The 14,805-nt window shown below is 51.4% G+C and overlaps 5 protein-coding genes across 5 annotated transcripts; 3 read left to right on the top strand and 2 right to left on the bottom strand.

Annotated features, from left to right (window-relative positions):
• Positions 1 to 60: 60 nt before the first annotated feature.
• Positions 61 to 1,333, top strand: ARB_01124 (5-formyltetrahydrofolate cyclo-ligase, putative; the record flags this gene model as incomplete). Its single annotated transcript, XM_003012465.1, has 3 exons — positions 61 to 236; positions 349 to 548; positions 633 to 1,333. The coding sequence occupies 3 exons, from the start codon at positions 61 to 63 to the stop codon at positions 1,331 to 1,333; spliced, it is 1,077 nt and encodes a 358-aa protein (XP_003012511.1).
• A 993-nt stretch (positions 1,334 to 2,326) lies between these two features.
• ARB_01123 (uncharacterized protein) lies at positions 2,327 to 5,819 on the top strand (the record flags this gene model as incomplete). Its single annotated transcript, XM_003012464.1, has 7 exons — positions 2,327 to 2,491; positions 2,584 to 2,676; positions 2,802 to 3,074; positions 3,248 to 3,338; positions 3,433 to 4,713; positions 4,773 to 5,198; positions 5,254 to 5,819. 7 exons carry the CDS (start codon positions 2,327 to 2,329, stop codon positions 5,817 to 5,819), a joined length of 2,895 nt encoding a protein of 964 aa, XP_003012510.1.
• A 773-nt stretch (positions 5,820 to 6,592) lies between these two features.
• ARB_01122 (uncharacterized protein) lies at positions 6,593 to 8,591 on the bottom strand (the record flags this gene model as incomplete). The annotated part of the gene is made up of 2 exons (XM_003012463.1): positions 6,593 to 8,421; positions 8,570 to 8,591. The coding sequence occupies 2 exons, from the start codon at positions 8,589 to 8,591 to the stop codon at positions 6,593 to 6,595; spliced, it is 1,851 nt and encodes a 616-aa protein (XP_003012509.1).
• A 465-nt stretch (positions 8,592 to 9,056) lies between these two features.
• Positions 9,057 to 9,500, bottom strand: ARB_01121 (uncharacterized protein; the record flags this gene model as incomplete). The annotated part of the gene is made up of 1 exon (XM_003012462.1): positions 9,057 to 9,500. One exon carries the CDS (start codon positions 9,498 to 9,500, stop codon positions 9,057 to 9,059), a length of 444 nt encoding a protein of 147 aa, XP_003012508.1.
• A 1,572-nt stretch (positions 9,501 to 11,072) lies between these two features.
• ARB_01120 (C2H2 finger domain protein, putative) lies at positions 11,073 to 14,642 on the top strand (the record flags this gene model as incomplete). Its single annotated transcript, XM_003012461.1, has 2 exons — positions 11,073 to 11,439; positions 11,563 to 14,642. The coding sequence occupies 2 exons, from the start codon at positions 11,073 to 11,075 to the stop codon at positions 14,640 to 14,642; spliced, it is 3,447 nt and encodes a 1,148-aa protein (XP_003012507.1).
• Between the last annotated feature and the right edge of the window lie 163 nt (positions 14,643 to 14,805).

The following is a 14,805-nucleotide window of genomic DNA, read 5'->3' as shown; positions in this document are numbered from 1 at the left end:
GATGATGGATGATGGAGGGCGAAGGTTGGAGTCGACGGTGGGAAATAATAATAACTAATAATGCGTAGGCAAAATATCAGAGAAAAAAAGGGACGAGCCACCCGATATTACGTCGTCCTCTCTTCTCTTCTTCCCGCGTCGACGTCGAGAGTCGAGGACAGCGCGGCAGACAGCGAACAGCGACAGGCAACGCAGCGACGGCTCAGCAGGAGATCTCGTCTGCTCTCCTCGTCTCTGTTATATGCTAACTGGCGATATAGCTAACTAATTATAATATTACGCTTGACCCCGTCGATGTTTCGGTCCTGCGCTGCCCTGGTCGCCCCCCCAAGACTCGCCACTCACTAGCAGGACTCCAGACGACGTCAACAAACCAGCAGCCAGCCAGCCAGCAGCAGGAGAAGGAGGAGGAGGAAGAGGACAGCGAGACTGGCAGGACAGAAGAAGAAACGCGACGATGGCCTCGATAAGCACGGCGAAGAAGGAGATGCGAAGCAGGATCAGGAAGATCCTCGCCGGCGTCTCTGCAGACTCGGTTACGTCTCAATGTTTGGGATCCCTCTTCTTGCCTCTATATATTATTGATTGACGTCTATCTATCCTTACGGCTGCTGATGTCTTGTCTGTCGTAGCCTCGCTTGCCACTGAACGCCTGCTCGCACTCCCCGAATACCAGTCGGCACGGCGCGTCAGCGTCTACCTGTCGATGCCGGCCGGCGAGCTGAGGACCGGGGAGATCGTGAGGGACGCCTTTAGACGCGGGAAGCAGGTCTTTGTGCCATACATCTACAAGCTCGGAGGCAGTGCTGAAACGAAGCCGTCGTCGATCATGGAAATGCTGGCCCTGCGCTCGCTCGAGGATTACGAGTCTCTACAGCCAGACGGGTGGGGGATTCCTACGCTTGACGCCAGCTCGGTGGCCGGCAGGGAGAACTGTCTGGGCGGGAACGGCCTACGGGGTGAGGACGGCGCCTTGAAAGGTGGTGATGGTGACGACTGCGGCTTGGATTTCATTGTCGTGCCGGGCATGGCCTTTGACCATGGCAGACGCAGACTGGGGCATGGAAAGGGGTATTATGACCGTTTTATCAACAGATATCGCAGTAACGTGGGCAAAGGGCAGATGCCATATCTCGGTGAGACTTCAAAACAGCAGCATCAAACAGCACAACTAATTCCGTTAGACACACTAACCCACCAAAAATATTTCTCAATAGCCGCCTTCTGTCTGGCCGAGCAGGTCCTTCAGCCTCCAGAAGAGGTGCCTGTGGGAGAGTACGACAACCTCGTCGACAGCCTGGTCGTAGGTGACGGACGAGTCGTGAGAAGCTGAACACCTCTCAAATTCATCGTCTTCCCCCTTTTTTCCTCCCTCTCGTCTCTGAAACTGAACCCTTCCTAGCAAAAACATGTTGTACCGTAAAACGCCAGTCGCCTTTGAACCGTTGCTTGTAAACCCAGCCCCGTCGGTCCTATGACTGCACCGTTTGGATCAGCGAGACATTGTCGCCCTTGAGGAGGATTTGGCCTGTCCCGTATCATTAGTATATGCTATGTAGCAGCAGCAGGATACATGACTTGAAAAAAAAAAATCTCATCTCCCTACCAAGCTGTCTCCTGGACTCTTCCTCCGTCTTCGTAGCCAGCTTGACCTCGACCGCGTCGTCCACCACGAGGTTCATGAACTCGTCAAAGCCCTAGTAAACCGTCAGCTCCAGCTCCAGCTCCAGCTCCAGAGTAGACCACCAGGCGTAGAGACGACTGCGTACCCGTATCTTCCCTTCTATGCGCACTGCCAATTGCTCGTACAGCCATATCGAGACCGTCGTCCGCTGCTGCAGGAGCTTGAAGATGAAATGGATCGGAGCCAGCAGCGTCTTCGCGCCGCCTCGCTGTCCTCGGCCGGTCATGGTCTCGTCTTTGTCGTCGTCCTTTTCTCTGCTACCGTCTCTTTATCCTCTTTCACTGTCGTGGTGAAGCTGCTGTCGGCCGTCAAAAAGTGTCGAAAACTTCGCTGGTGAGCAAAGAGAGAGAGAGAGAGAGAAAACAACCAAGTGGGTTTTCCCTCCATCACCAAAAAAAAAAGTGAAAAAACAATAATTAAGATATCCAGAACGGCCAAAAACTACGCCTGCAGCAGCAACAACAAACAACCACCCACGAGCAGCGATCCCTCACTCCCGCCTCGCCTCTCTCTATCGCAGCGTCCTCTGCTTCATGACGACCGCAGGCCCCGCGCTGACACTCCCAGCCCTGCTACGTCGCCAGATCTCTTGCCGCCCGCACCGATCCTCCGCCGCCCGCCGCATAGCAGTGAACCCGCGCCATGGCGACAGCGAGCAGTGCTTCAGCGCAGCAGCAGGCCTTTGCGCCGGTGCTCGCTGCCCTCCAGACGATGCAGAGCAGCGTCTCTCGCCAGGAGAAGACTCACGCCCATGAGTTCCTCGAGAAGTTCCAGAAATCAGTTGAGCCATCTCCGTGTCCCTCCCCCGTATCCTGTCATAGATAGAGTCGATGTTTACCCCTCCATGGAACCGTCCTTTTGGCTAACGAGACGCCGCTGTTGCTCTTCGTATCAAACAGACAGAGGCATGGACGACGACGCATGCGATTCTCCAGACTGCCGATGCGCAGGTCGAGGCAAAGCTCTTTGCGGCTACCACGCTCAAGGGAAAAGTGAGGACCCGCGCTTAGCCCCCCTAGACGTATCTATCTATCTATATACATATATATATACCCCCTTTTCACCACGACATACAATACCAACATGGTAGCTGACGGGCTGTGTCTGCTTCTGATAGATTACATATGATCTCGACCAGCTCCCCGAGTCCGCTCAGCCCGAACTAAGGACGTCGATACTGTCTCTACTGTCAAACTATAGATCTGGACCTCGCCCCATACGGACACAGCTATGTGTATCCCTGGCCACCCTTGCTATCCAGATGACCTCCTGGAAAGACGTCCTTCCTACCGTAGGAGCTGCTCTCGGCAACGAAGCTGGAGACTGTGTCCTCGAATTCCTCAAGATCCTTCCCGAAGAGGTCATAGAAGGGCGCAAAATCAACCTGACTGTATGTTCCGGCAGAGCTCACACACCACATCCATCCACCTTTGTCCTCCCATCTACCACCGCTTTTGCGCAAGTCCAACACCAACATATATACCCGTCTTATCAACTCCCCCTTTTTTGCGGCCAGAGAAAAATCGTTCTTGTTTTATCTAATCAGTCGTGCGTAACCCTTAGGAAGAGGAGCTGTCTTCAAGAACAAGGGAGCTCTTGGAAGAGAACGCAAGCCAGGTCCTGGGTCTTTTGACACAGTACTCTCAATCTTCTCGTAGGTTTTACCCCCCCCCCCCCCCCCCCCCTTTTTTTACTCGATGTTTGCTTAGTTGGGTGCGCTACTAACTATATATCTCTCTCTGTTATAGCTTCTGCGGCAACGAACCCACTTCTCCTAGAATGTATTACTTCATGGATGCGTGAAATACCCGCAGCTCAGATTGTGGAGTCCCCCCTCATGGACATCATTATGAAGGCCCTTGCAGAGGAAAGATCCTTTGAAGCGGCGGTAGACTGCATATGCATGATCTATAGAGACACACTCGAAGTCGACGACTCAATGGACGTCATCAAGGCCCTATACCCAAGAATAATTGCCCTAAGACCCAGAATCAGAGAAGCCGCAGAAACAGAAGATGTCGACCTACTACGGGGCCTTACTCGGTTGTTTGCAGAGGCTGCAGAGGCCTGGGTGCTTCTAATTGCACGTCTACCTGAAGACTTCAGGAACTTGGTGGAAGCTGTGCTAGAGTGTTGTTCAGTTGACAAGGATCGGGATGCCATCTCCATCACCTTCGTCTTCTGGTATGAGCTGAAACAATACTTGACTTTGGAGCGGTACGCAAGAGCTAGAGCTACCCTGGGAGACTTGTTCTCGAAACTCGTGGATGTCATGATCAAACATCTAGAATATCCCTCCTCGGACGGAGACGAGAGCGACCTGTTCGATGGAGACAGGGAGCAGGAAGAGAAGTTCCGAAGCTTCAGACATTCAATGGGAGACGTCCTCAAGGACTGCTGTGCGGTTATAGGTGTCTCCGACTGTCTTGGAAAGGCATACAGTCTTATTCAGGCTTGGGTTGCCAAATACGGGCCCCAGGCAAGACACGACCATGTCCCTCACTGGCAAGAACTGGAAGCACCCCTTTTCAGCATGCGTGCGATGGGACGAATGGTAGAAGCAGAGGAAAGCTACGTCCTGCCAGAAATCATTCCCCTCATTGTGCGCATACCAGACCAGGAGAAGGTCCGTTTCCAGGCAATCATGGCGCTTGGTAGATATACCGAATGGACCGCACAGCATCCAGAAACGCTGGAGGCACAGCTCAACTATGTCATCTCTGGGTTCCAGCACGAATCACAGGAAGTTGTGCAGGCGGCAGCCCTTGCTTTCAAGTTCCTCGGAACCGACTGCCAGAAACTGCTCGGCTCTCACATTCCACAGCTTCATACCTTCTATGAGTCTGTCATTGATGGTCTAAAGCCATCTAGTCAGGAAGAGGTCACTGAGGGTGTTGCGGCTGTTCTTGCTGTTCAGCCGGTTGAAAAGATATACGAAGGGCTGAAATTATTCTGCAACCCCCTTATGTCTCGAATTATGAACTTGGCTAACAACGCCAAAGATGAAGACGGTCAAAAGGCCGTGGCTGGTATGTATATGCTGTTTCCTTCAATTATGAGTTAGAGCTGACAAGGATGGACATTCTAGATCACTTGCAATTAATCGCAATCTTCATCCAGGTGGTTTCTCCTTATGTCGAACCAGGAAAAGAGAACCCTGGAGTCAAATATTGCGGAGATATATTACCCGTTCTCAGTACGATAGTTATGAATTTCACGAAATCTACTCCAATCCTTGAGAGAGTCTGCCGATGCTGGCGATACATGATCATCTCATACCGCAATGCAATGGCTCCTCTCCTTCCGACCCTCGCCCAAAACATCTCTTCTGGCTTCGAGGCTTCGAGAGAAGGATGTTTCCTCTGGGCTACAGATGCAATTGTCCGAGAATTCTCAACCGGGGCAGAACTTGTTGATAACCCCACGAGCGTTGCTGTCTATCAGTTTTTCGAACAGCAAGTCGTGCTCTTCCTCCGAATTCTCAACGATCTGCCTCCAGAGCAGTTACCTGACAGTATGTATAACCTTTCTTTAGGTCTGTTGTTGTTAATACTAATACGTTGCTATAGTGATCGAGGACTTCTTCAGACTGGCAACAGATGCAGTTAGATTCTTCCCCAAGAATACCGTCACGTCAAATCTCTCTGTCCCCATTTTCTCTGCTGCTCTGAGTGCACTCACCCTCCAGCAGATCGAACCTTTAACCGCCACCCTGCAATACCTCCGTGACCTGGTCAGCTTTGGGTTTGAGAAGCCGGCTGTGTCCAACTTCACAACCCCGGAAGGCGAGGTCTATACGAACACGCCGGAGATCAGATCTGGTGTGAAGCAAATAATGGTGTCACAGGGCTCTTTCCTCGTGCAACGGGTATTAACCGGAATGATGTTTACTTTTCCTGGTGACTGCTTCCCAGATGCTTCGGCAGTTTTGATGTCATGCTTCGAACTCCTACCCGCAGAAACTGCAAGCTGGATCGAAGCCACAATCCAGATGCTGCCCGCCCGCTCCGTCAAGCCCGGCGAAAGCGAGCGCCTGATGAAAACTCTCTCGGAGTATGCCCAACTAGGCGACATGAGGAAGATTAGAGTTGTCCTTCAAGGTTCGTTACCCGATCACCGTCACACTTCCTCTTAAACGATCTCAACAACCTCGCTCGTCGCACTAACTCATACACCTCCTTCGCAGATTTCACAAACTCATATAGACGCCGGAACGTGGCACCAAGGGAAGGCTTAGGCAGATTAGAGGCTACACGGTTCCGCTTTACCGGGTAGGTAGGTATCGATTTCATATCGTTAAGCTCGAGTGATGGACAAGTCTTTCCACCATAGGTAACGACCGATAAGAGGTGGCACAGAAAAGCTCTTTACGATACTTTCGCAACAGTAATTGATTGGCCTGATCATCTCCCAATTTTACTATCAGCTCGCTTCAACAAAACCTGTACCAAAGCCATTTATTTTAACCGACTCGGGTACTCTTTACCTCACGTTTACAACACTCCTCAAATTCGTACTCGATCCTCTTGCATTATACTTTAAGACGTACGGCTTGAGATGGATATATCGGACAAGATGGGCGTTGGGTTCTGTTGATGGTATATATCGTTTAGTATTCTAGAGCATACTTGCCATCCATGGACAAGGCTGTAGGTAGAATAGGGGGGTTACAAGGACGTCTATTCCCGGTTGCCGGCGTAAGCATCAGAACATTCGTAAGTATCCCCCATGCTAACAGTAGAACCAAAAATCTAGAAATCTATTAAGGGAAATATGAATACATCACCCTGCCTTCGCCCGTGTACGGAACAGATATCCCCTCCAACCAAAAACAAAAGATGTCCACCCAGTGTATATTAGATCTAAAATCCGCCCCAGCAAACAAAAATGATGTCAACAGCAGTCAAATCAAGAACAGCATTGCAAAGAGTCCCTATCATCCTTCATAATCCGTGAATATTCCAACATCACCCGCCAAAGCGCAAGTGTTAGATCTTGCGTCCGAATTGTCTTCTGCGCCCAGTCTTTACTTGCCATTGCAATTTTCTTCCCAATCTCCTGCCCCTCAGGCTCAGAAGTGAAAAACCGTACCAACTCTGGGAATTCCACCAGGTCCATATTAACGGGTATATAATGGAGCCAAGGCGTCAGCCAATCATCAATCCATTCTTTGAACATTGTTTGCTTCATCATGGCAGAGTTGGACAAGAGTCCGCGAAGGTAACGGCCACTGAAACCGTTGCCGTCAACATCTAAATTATACCTTGCTCGGTAATTTGCTTTGAAATCATCCTTTGGGTATTCATCTGGTCGGAAAGCGGCTTCTTGCGCATCACATGCATCCTGTTCACATTGGATGACGGCTGAAATTCGGATTTTGATCTTGGACGCAATCTGTCCCATCTTAGATGTATAGATGCGCCAAGTAGATGTGGTGTTACCGCCTGTCGAGGGGGGTCCAGGGACCTTTTTCATAAGTCTAACCCTCGTAGCATTGTGGGAGGTTACTAGCACCAGTCGTTGACGGTGGAAGGTATGCCAGTTCTTGATGTTGGTATGCCCCCCTGTTGAAGAGCCGGCCCAATAGACGACATTCTCTTTCTCATCCCACTTCATATCCTGGCTTTCCTGGTATTCATGCAGCTCTAGCTTTGCACCATAGTATACACTCGGCAGAAGAATGTCTTGAAAACTTGAAGGCCGGGCCTGTGAGAAGATGGGGACGATCGAATGTGCTATACTTGCCGTTTCGGGAGCAATGAAGAATCCGTGTTGGATCTGGAGATCTGGCATGGAGCAGACATCGTGGGCAACGCTCGTGTTGGAGACGAAACTGCTGGCCAGCCCCTTGTGAGGGAGCCTGAATCTGCTCGGGCCTTTTCTAGCTGCAGATTTGGGGTCACAGGATAATGTCATGCTATCCCACATATTGTTGGAATTTGCCTTCTCGAATCCGACTGTTTCTGAGAAAGATTTTGAGAGCCCTACGGAGCCATTCAGTTTACTTGCAGATTGAGCCTCCACTAATTCATCAAAGGGAGCCACGACCCTTGGCTCATCAAGTAAGTTAAGGGCAAACATTATATCAGGCACAGTAGCCAATACTTCAGGAGTGAACCATAACCTTAGCTGGTTGGTAATCCAAGTAGCCTCACCGTCATTTTCGGCCATTAGATTGCGATTTCTCACAGAATAGCGGATGAGCCTTGAACCTGAGATCTGCGTTGCTGCAGCCACACGGGCACGAAGCACAGCGGGAGGGACCCCCCAGAATGGCTCCAGCCCTTCCATTAACGAATTGAACTCATCGACGAGAATAAATCCTTTCTGTGTTGCAGCTTTATACCACACGTCAAATCCAGGAGGAGGCTTTCGGCCATATCGGCGTTCATATTCCTTAATGGCAGCCTCCAAAGTTTTGGATTGGCCTGCCACCATGTCCTGGTGCCTTTTCAGAGCATCTGATGCGAGTTGTTGGATGGGGTGGACGGGGACATCTGCAACACGCCCAACCGTTCCGTCCCAGAGGGAATATCCAAGGTCAATGGAGGCTTCCTGACGCAAAATGCCAGCGAGTGGGATCAACAAAAGCAGAGCTAGCCAATTTTGATGTCGTGTGGCCTTCGGGAGAGCAATTACCCCTTGTATCAAGGCTACTGCGGCTGACAAAAATAGAACGAGAAATTCATTGGTCTGCTTGACATTTATTGCCTGGACCGAGAAGAGTGCAAATGAATCTAGAGTGCTTGCAGAAGCAGGGCCATTTCCCGAAACCTTGATATATATCGTTCAACGTCAGCAATATTTCTATATCTACGTTTATACCCTAATTTATACTCTACAGACTAAGGCAAAATGAGAGTGCGGGCTTATTTTGACACATACCAGTGAAAATATTGCTATCCATTTTGAGGCCGAAAGCAAGGAGACCAAGATCTGGACGGGTGTAAAGCTTGGTACATGGCCGCGTAGGGCGAGAGATACGGTCAATACGAAAAGTACTCTTGGTGTAACACCATGTGAGAGAGAAGATGTTACATCCGTGCCTTTAGAGGCTGTTGTTGACCGGATGCTATTCGACGTCCACCAACCCAGGCATATCCAAGCGGACAGACGCAGGATAGAGGGTAGCGGTGATGAATTCAAATCTCCACTCTGGCGAAATAGGAAAACCGAGTCAACCAAAGAGAGCAAGACAGCAACCGGTCCAGTTAATTGGGCGAAGGAGGGCCATCCTTTGGGTATAAAATCCCCAGGTGAGCTGTCCGATGGCGGTAACAAAGAGCGTTTTTCTCGCAAAAGAAATATCACATGGACGATAGTTGTAATGACAGGCTAGTACGGAGTAAGTCAGCAAGCATTCTTTTCATCCTCAATTGCTCTCAAACCGCCAAATATATCTCGTCTCGGGGTTTGCTAAGCAGTGATTATTATTCCAAGGGAGTTCGAAGGAAGGTGGGGGATTTGGGGGGTTGGACAGATCATGCTTCCATACCAGTAGCCACGAGGCTTCCCCTGAAAAGGAAGAGGCAAATATGAATGCGACGACGGCAATAGAAGCCGCCCACAAGCGAGCGAAGGAGGTCAGATCTCGGCCTCTGAGGCCATCACCGTCAAAGAAGCGCCCGTGAAGAAGGTATCGTTTTCCAATGTAGTAAATGCATAATATGACCCAGCAGAGCCATGCGGCTGGTAAGTCGTGCAGTAGTTTTTCGTAATGTTCTCCAGGCTTTGCAGCAGCAGCCAGAAGCGCCGCACCAACAGCACTGAAGTAACCCAGCCAAGTGTATATTAGCCTGGGGCTCGATGGCGGCATGGCAATGGCTCATTTGTCCGCTTCACTGAGGCCCGATCCGGTTCCCGCTGCGGGCTTCGCCGTGTGACAGCGGTAAGGTAAAAAAAAAAAAAAAACCAAAAGAAAAACAAAAGGACTGGTATGAGATGTCGCTGGAGGTTCTGAGCCAGTAGTTAGGCGGGCATGTTCTTGATATCCCCGAAGGCCCCAGGTCGAATTGTTTTATCTCGATCTGCCATTTCATTGCCTCCCGCCGTGGCCGAAATACGAAATGAGGGATCCTCCCAAAACTGCCCCATGCCCTGGTCCAGAGGCCCCTGGACAGGTCCACCAAGGTCTGCGCTTCCGATCATAGGGCCGGGTATCATGATGAGAACTTGTTAACACTAGTTAGCTGCCTTGCATTGGAATCAATAATCATGAACTAGACTCCGGGTAAAAGGGTGCATCGATCCGAAATGCCCAGTGGATGAAAGCCAAAAAAGCACATAAATTTAAAAAAGAATAAAAAAAGAACAGGGCAATCATATTAGACGAGAAAAAAAAAAAAAAACAAAAAAAGATAAAGAGAAAGAGACAGCGTAGGAAAAAGCAAGCATCAGGTCATCAATCGCACTTTTGAAAGGAGTTCGCACCCCACGCCGCTGGGAGTGACCTCTTGTCACTGATCTCGGAGCCACCGTAGGCCATCGAAATATGTCATCTTTAGGCGATGGCATCGAGCCGTGTATATATACTCCGTGACATGGGCGAGAAGGTCAAGGTTGTGTGGTGGAGAAACCGTTGCGTATAAGCGCCTTAGGAAGAGCTTTCGAAAAGTCAGTCTGATATAATATTGGACGTCCCCTTTTGGGGCTTCCCGCTGGTCTCCGTAAAGGTAAAGGGCGAGGTTCATACAACAGGCGGTGGTGTCCCCGTTATTAATATAGCTGCATGTAATAAGACGCACTGGTTTGCTGGCAGGCAGGCAGGTCGAGCGAGTTTTTTTTTTTTTGAAGCCTCATCTCTATCATCCCACATGGAGGCCAAACAGTTCGTTGGGCTGGCTTCTCCAGCATCCTGTCTCTTCGGCGTTCATCTCCAGTGCCCCGACGACTACTAAATCTGCCGTCGTCTGTTGCTTGTCGTGTTTTGACTCTGCCCCTTTCCCAGCGCCCAGCTGGCTGATAATAGTATACCCCGTACCCCGTCTCTCCCTCTCGCCCTTCCACTGCTCGCACTGGTGACGCACGACGCAGAGGCTGTTGTAGTTAACTGGCCCGGGGAAAAGAAAAAAGAGCCGTCCCCAAGACGCCGTCCATACATATCAAGACGTGCAGAAGCAGCGGCCCTTTTTTAGTTACCCACTATCACACCACATATACACACACACTCACACACATCATCCCCCTCGCTGTCTCGTCTCCGGCCTCGTCCTCGTCGTCTTTGTTTCCGTCATCCGGCCGATGCCAGCGCCATCGCGCAGAGCAGCTCCAGGTCTACCTTCAGCGTCCCGAGTCTTTGCGTTCATCCTGGGCGAGGGTGGGTCATGTCATTCTCCCGGACTGCATCTAGAGTCGAGCTTGCAGAGGTAGAGTAAAGGTCGCCATGACGATGTTTGTCGACGCCGACCCGCTTGCTCTCTCCGCCGTCACCGCGCACCGCTATACTCAGGCTCAGCAGGGCCAGACTCAGACTCAGACTCAGACTCAGACTCAGGCTCAGGCACCGTCACAGGCACCGGCACCACCGGCCCAGGCCCAGGGCCAGGAACGTCAACCGGCACCAGAACTGGAGCCGAGTCCTCCGAGCTCTCACAGCCCGTCAGACGAGGTGCAGTCGCCTGTCAAGCCGGACGGGTCGCCCAAGAAGCGGAAACGCACCAGAAAAGCGGCCACGGGCAAGAAGTTCGAGTGCAAGCACAAGGGCTGCGGGAAGAGTTACTCGCGAGCAGAGCATCTGTATCGCCATCAGCTAAATCGTACGTATCTCTGGCTGCGCATTCCTGTGGTACCTGTCGGGGTGTTTTTGTGGTGTTTGTGGTGGAGGTTGTTGACATTTTGACATTTTTTGACGTTGAGCTGACATCGTGACTTCGCGAAAGACTCGCCCAAACAAATATATCGCTGCGATTTCCCCAACTGCTTCCGCACCTTTGTTCGCCAGGACCTGTGCATCCGGCACCAGGAGCGCCATAATACCCACGGCTCGCAGCTGCAGAAGCGCGATCATGTCGCTACTCAGGGCCCGGGCGCAGGCTCGTCGTCGTCTGCCAGAGATACAAGCAACAACCCGGCCCTCTCGCAGCCGGCCAGCGAGGCCAGGTCACCAGCAGGATCGATGCCTCCTCGCTCGCGGATAGCGGAACAGCCTGTCAACGGCGCCGGCAGCAATGGCTTCATACCTGTCCAGGGCTACCTGGCTTCGAACATGGCCGGTTCTGCTGCTAGTGCTGGCGCTGCTGGCGCTGGTGCAGGCGCTGGTGCCGGTACTCCTACAGAGCTTCATGCCGGACCATTACAGACATCCCAGAGCATATACCACAAAGGCAGTGCGGACTCTATACGGCGGCAGTCAGATGGAAATACAGGGGGATACCTTGTTCCGCAGCAAAAGGCCGTCTACGGTGAACCAAACTGCTCGAACTACGAGCCATACAACCAAACTACTAATATTACACATAATAACACGCCACAGCCATCATACTCGATATCTCCCCTGAACGGGGCCGCTGAGATGGGTCCCGGGGCGTCTGTTGCGTCCGAATCCGTACAGTCACGGCAGCAGTCTATATCGAGTCCTGCCGGGAACCATACCGTGTTTCCATTTGGCATGCCGTCCGGCTTGTTGGCAAACGGCATGGCTACTAACACGTACATGCCACAGAGCCAGAACATGCATATTCCGGCCGTCCTCCCTGACTCTGGCTTCACAGGCTCTGTCCTGAGTAGATCTCACAGCCAGTCTTCGTCTGGTGCAAACCTGGCCAGCACCTTAAGCCAGATGACCTCTATGCCAACGACCATGCACTCGGAAACATCGGTATCCAACATGGACTCAGTAGGGCCATATGCCCTGCCGGTATTTGGCAGCGAGATACTGAACCGCTCTCCCTTTGCCTTGACTGATGACTTCACAGCCTGGCTCTTCAATGAAAGCTCGAATACATCATCCGCTGCTGGGTTCCCTGCAGTATCAACGATAATGCCCAACTACCTTGACCCTTTCTCCGGACAGATCCAAAATCCATATTACCCTACGGATTCGACTGCCATATCAGGGTACGTTACCGGGAATCCCCAGCAACAACAGCAGCAACATCATCCAATGAGCGTTACCAGTATTCTTGACTCTGCGCCTCCATACTCTGTCATGTCAGAAGAGAAACGAAGCGAGCTGCTAGATCTAATACAGACGAGGTTCAATGAATCCGGCAGTGGCTCACTGAAGAGCCGCAAGGAGACATTCATGGAGGGTAATATGGATGCAGACAATCATATACTCAGTCTGCGCATGATGCAGACATATATCAGTTCTTACTGGTACCATTGCCATGCACAACTGCCTATCCTGCACAAACACACATTTACACCCGATAAAACACCTAATCTCCTGCTCTTCGCTGTAATGGCCCTTGGAGCTGTTACTTTGGATAACAACCGTGGTCAGCAATTTACTGATACGGCGTCAGAGCTGGCAAACTTCATATGCGTTCATCTGCGATGGGAATTATTCATGGATCCCGATTTCAGGCCACCGGCAAAGCTCTGGGTCTTCCAAACACTGCTACTTCTTGAGACATATGAGAAGATGTACTCTACACGAGAGCTACATGAACGAGCACACATACACCACGATACTACACTAACATTGATGCGCCGTGGTAGTTCCCTAATAGGCCGGACGGCCTTCAACTCGCCTCCGTCTCCCTCGGACAACCGACAGCGCCCAGGAGTCCCCTCATCCTCCGGCAGCTCTGAGCCAGTCCACTTTGACGAATCATGGCTGCGCTGGATAAAATCGGAGGGGACCCGAAGGGTTGCATTTGCTGCGTTTGTCTTGGATTCGACCCATGCCACTATGTTCGGACACTCGGTGAAGATGGCCGCTCACGAAATGAGGCTGCCGCTGCCCTGTGATGAGAGTCTCTGGTCTGCTCCTTGTCCTGCGGAAGCGGCAAAGGTACAGCTACGGCTCAATTCTAGCGGTTTCAAACCGACAATGTTCCTTGAAGGGTTAAAGAAGACATTGACGGGCCAGACGGTGCGAACCAACGCCTTTGGTCGAACAATCATAATGGCCGGGTTGCTGAGTGTAAGCTGGCACATGAACCAGCGAGATCTACAAGTTAATTCCTTGGGTGTCTCTCAAGTACCCGGTTTCAGAGACAAGTGGAGGTCCTCCATGCTCCGAGCATTCGACAACTGGAAGCGAGACTTTGATGAATCTCTAGCCAACGACCCCAGCCCACCTACCGGCAGCTATTCGTCGTCCGGTGGGTACCAGCAACGGCAGCAGAACCTGTTTGAAGAGGACGTCTTTTCTGAGACAAGAAATGTCCTCCACCATCTTGCTCATATGGCTTCTCATGTCGACGTAGTTGACTGCCAGATATTTGCTGGAGCCGCCCGGCTGCTCGGACGAGCCATCACCCCTAGAGACTTCAGCTGCGCAAAAGAGAAAATGGTCGAGCGATGGGCCAACAAGGACTCAGCTCGAGACGCTACTTTCTTTGCGTTGAAGTTCCTGTCGCAGGTCCTGCTGCGGAATAACCATTCAAGGTCAGACCATCAAGTGACCGGATTGAGCATGAATGTACAGGAGTACTGCGCACGAGAGGACTTTATCATGAGCCGGCCATGGGTTCTCTACTTTGCCGCCCTGGTCGTCTGGTCATACGGCTTTGCGCTGGACGGTCCCATCCGCCCATCACCGCCAGAACTGACCACGCCCGAGCAGCAACGACATGACATGTACGTCTTCCTCGAACGAGTGGGCGGTGTCCATCACCCGAACGACCTTGAGAAGATCCGAGATCGAAATCGGTGTATGGGACTTCTCATGGTTTTGAGGGCAGACTTCATCAACACCAGATGGGAGCTGCTCCACGAAGCGGCCAACCTCCTAGGAAGCTGTATCGAAAAGCTCAAGGGCTCTTCTATCACTATCGCCCCAAGCTCATGAACAGCGATCTATCTACTATCTATTTACCTACTTCTCTACCTACATTTATCATATATCTACGGACGTCTGGTCTGGTCTGATACTCACAACCAACAAAAGTCATCATCGCCATAGACATCTACACCCTCTTCACACCGCCACCACCTCGTTAAGCGACTCCCTT

Source organism: Trichophyton benhamiae, assembly GCF_000151125.1.
Source record: "Trichophyton benhamiae CBS 112371 chromosome Unknown Abenha-F-W-21b08.fp109, whole genome shotgun sequence".
Taxonomy (NCBI): domain Eukaryota; kingdom Fungi; phylum Ascomycota; class Eurotiomycetes; order Onygenales; family Arthrodermataceae; genus Trichophyton; species Trichophyton benhamiae.
The sequence above is the reverse complement of the archived record's forward strand: the minus strand, read 5'-3'. Positions and strand labels throughout refer to the sequence as shown.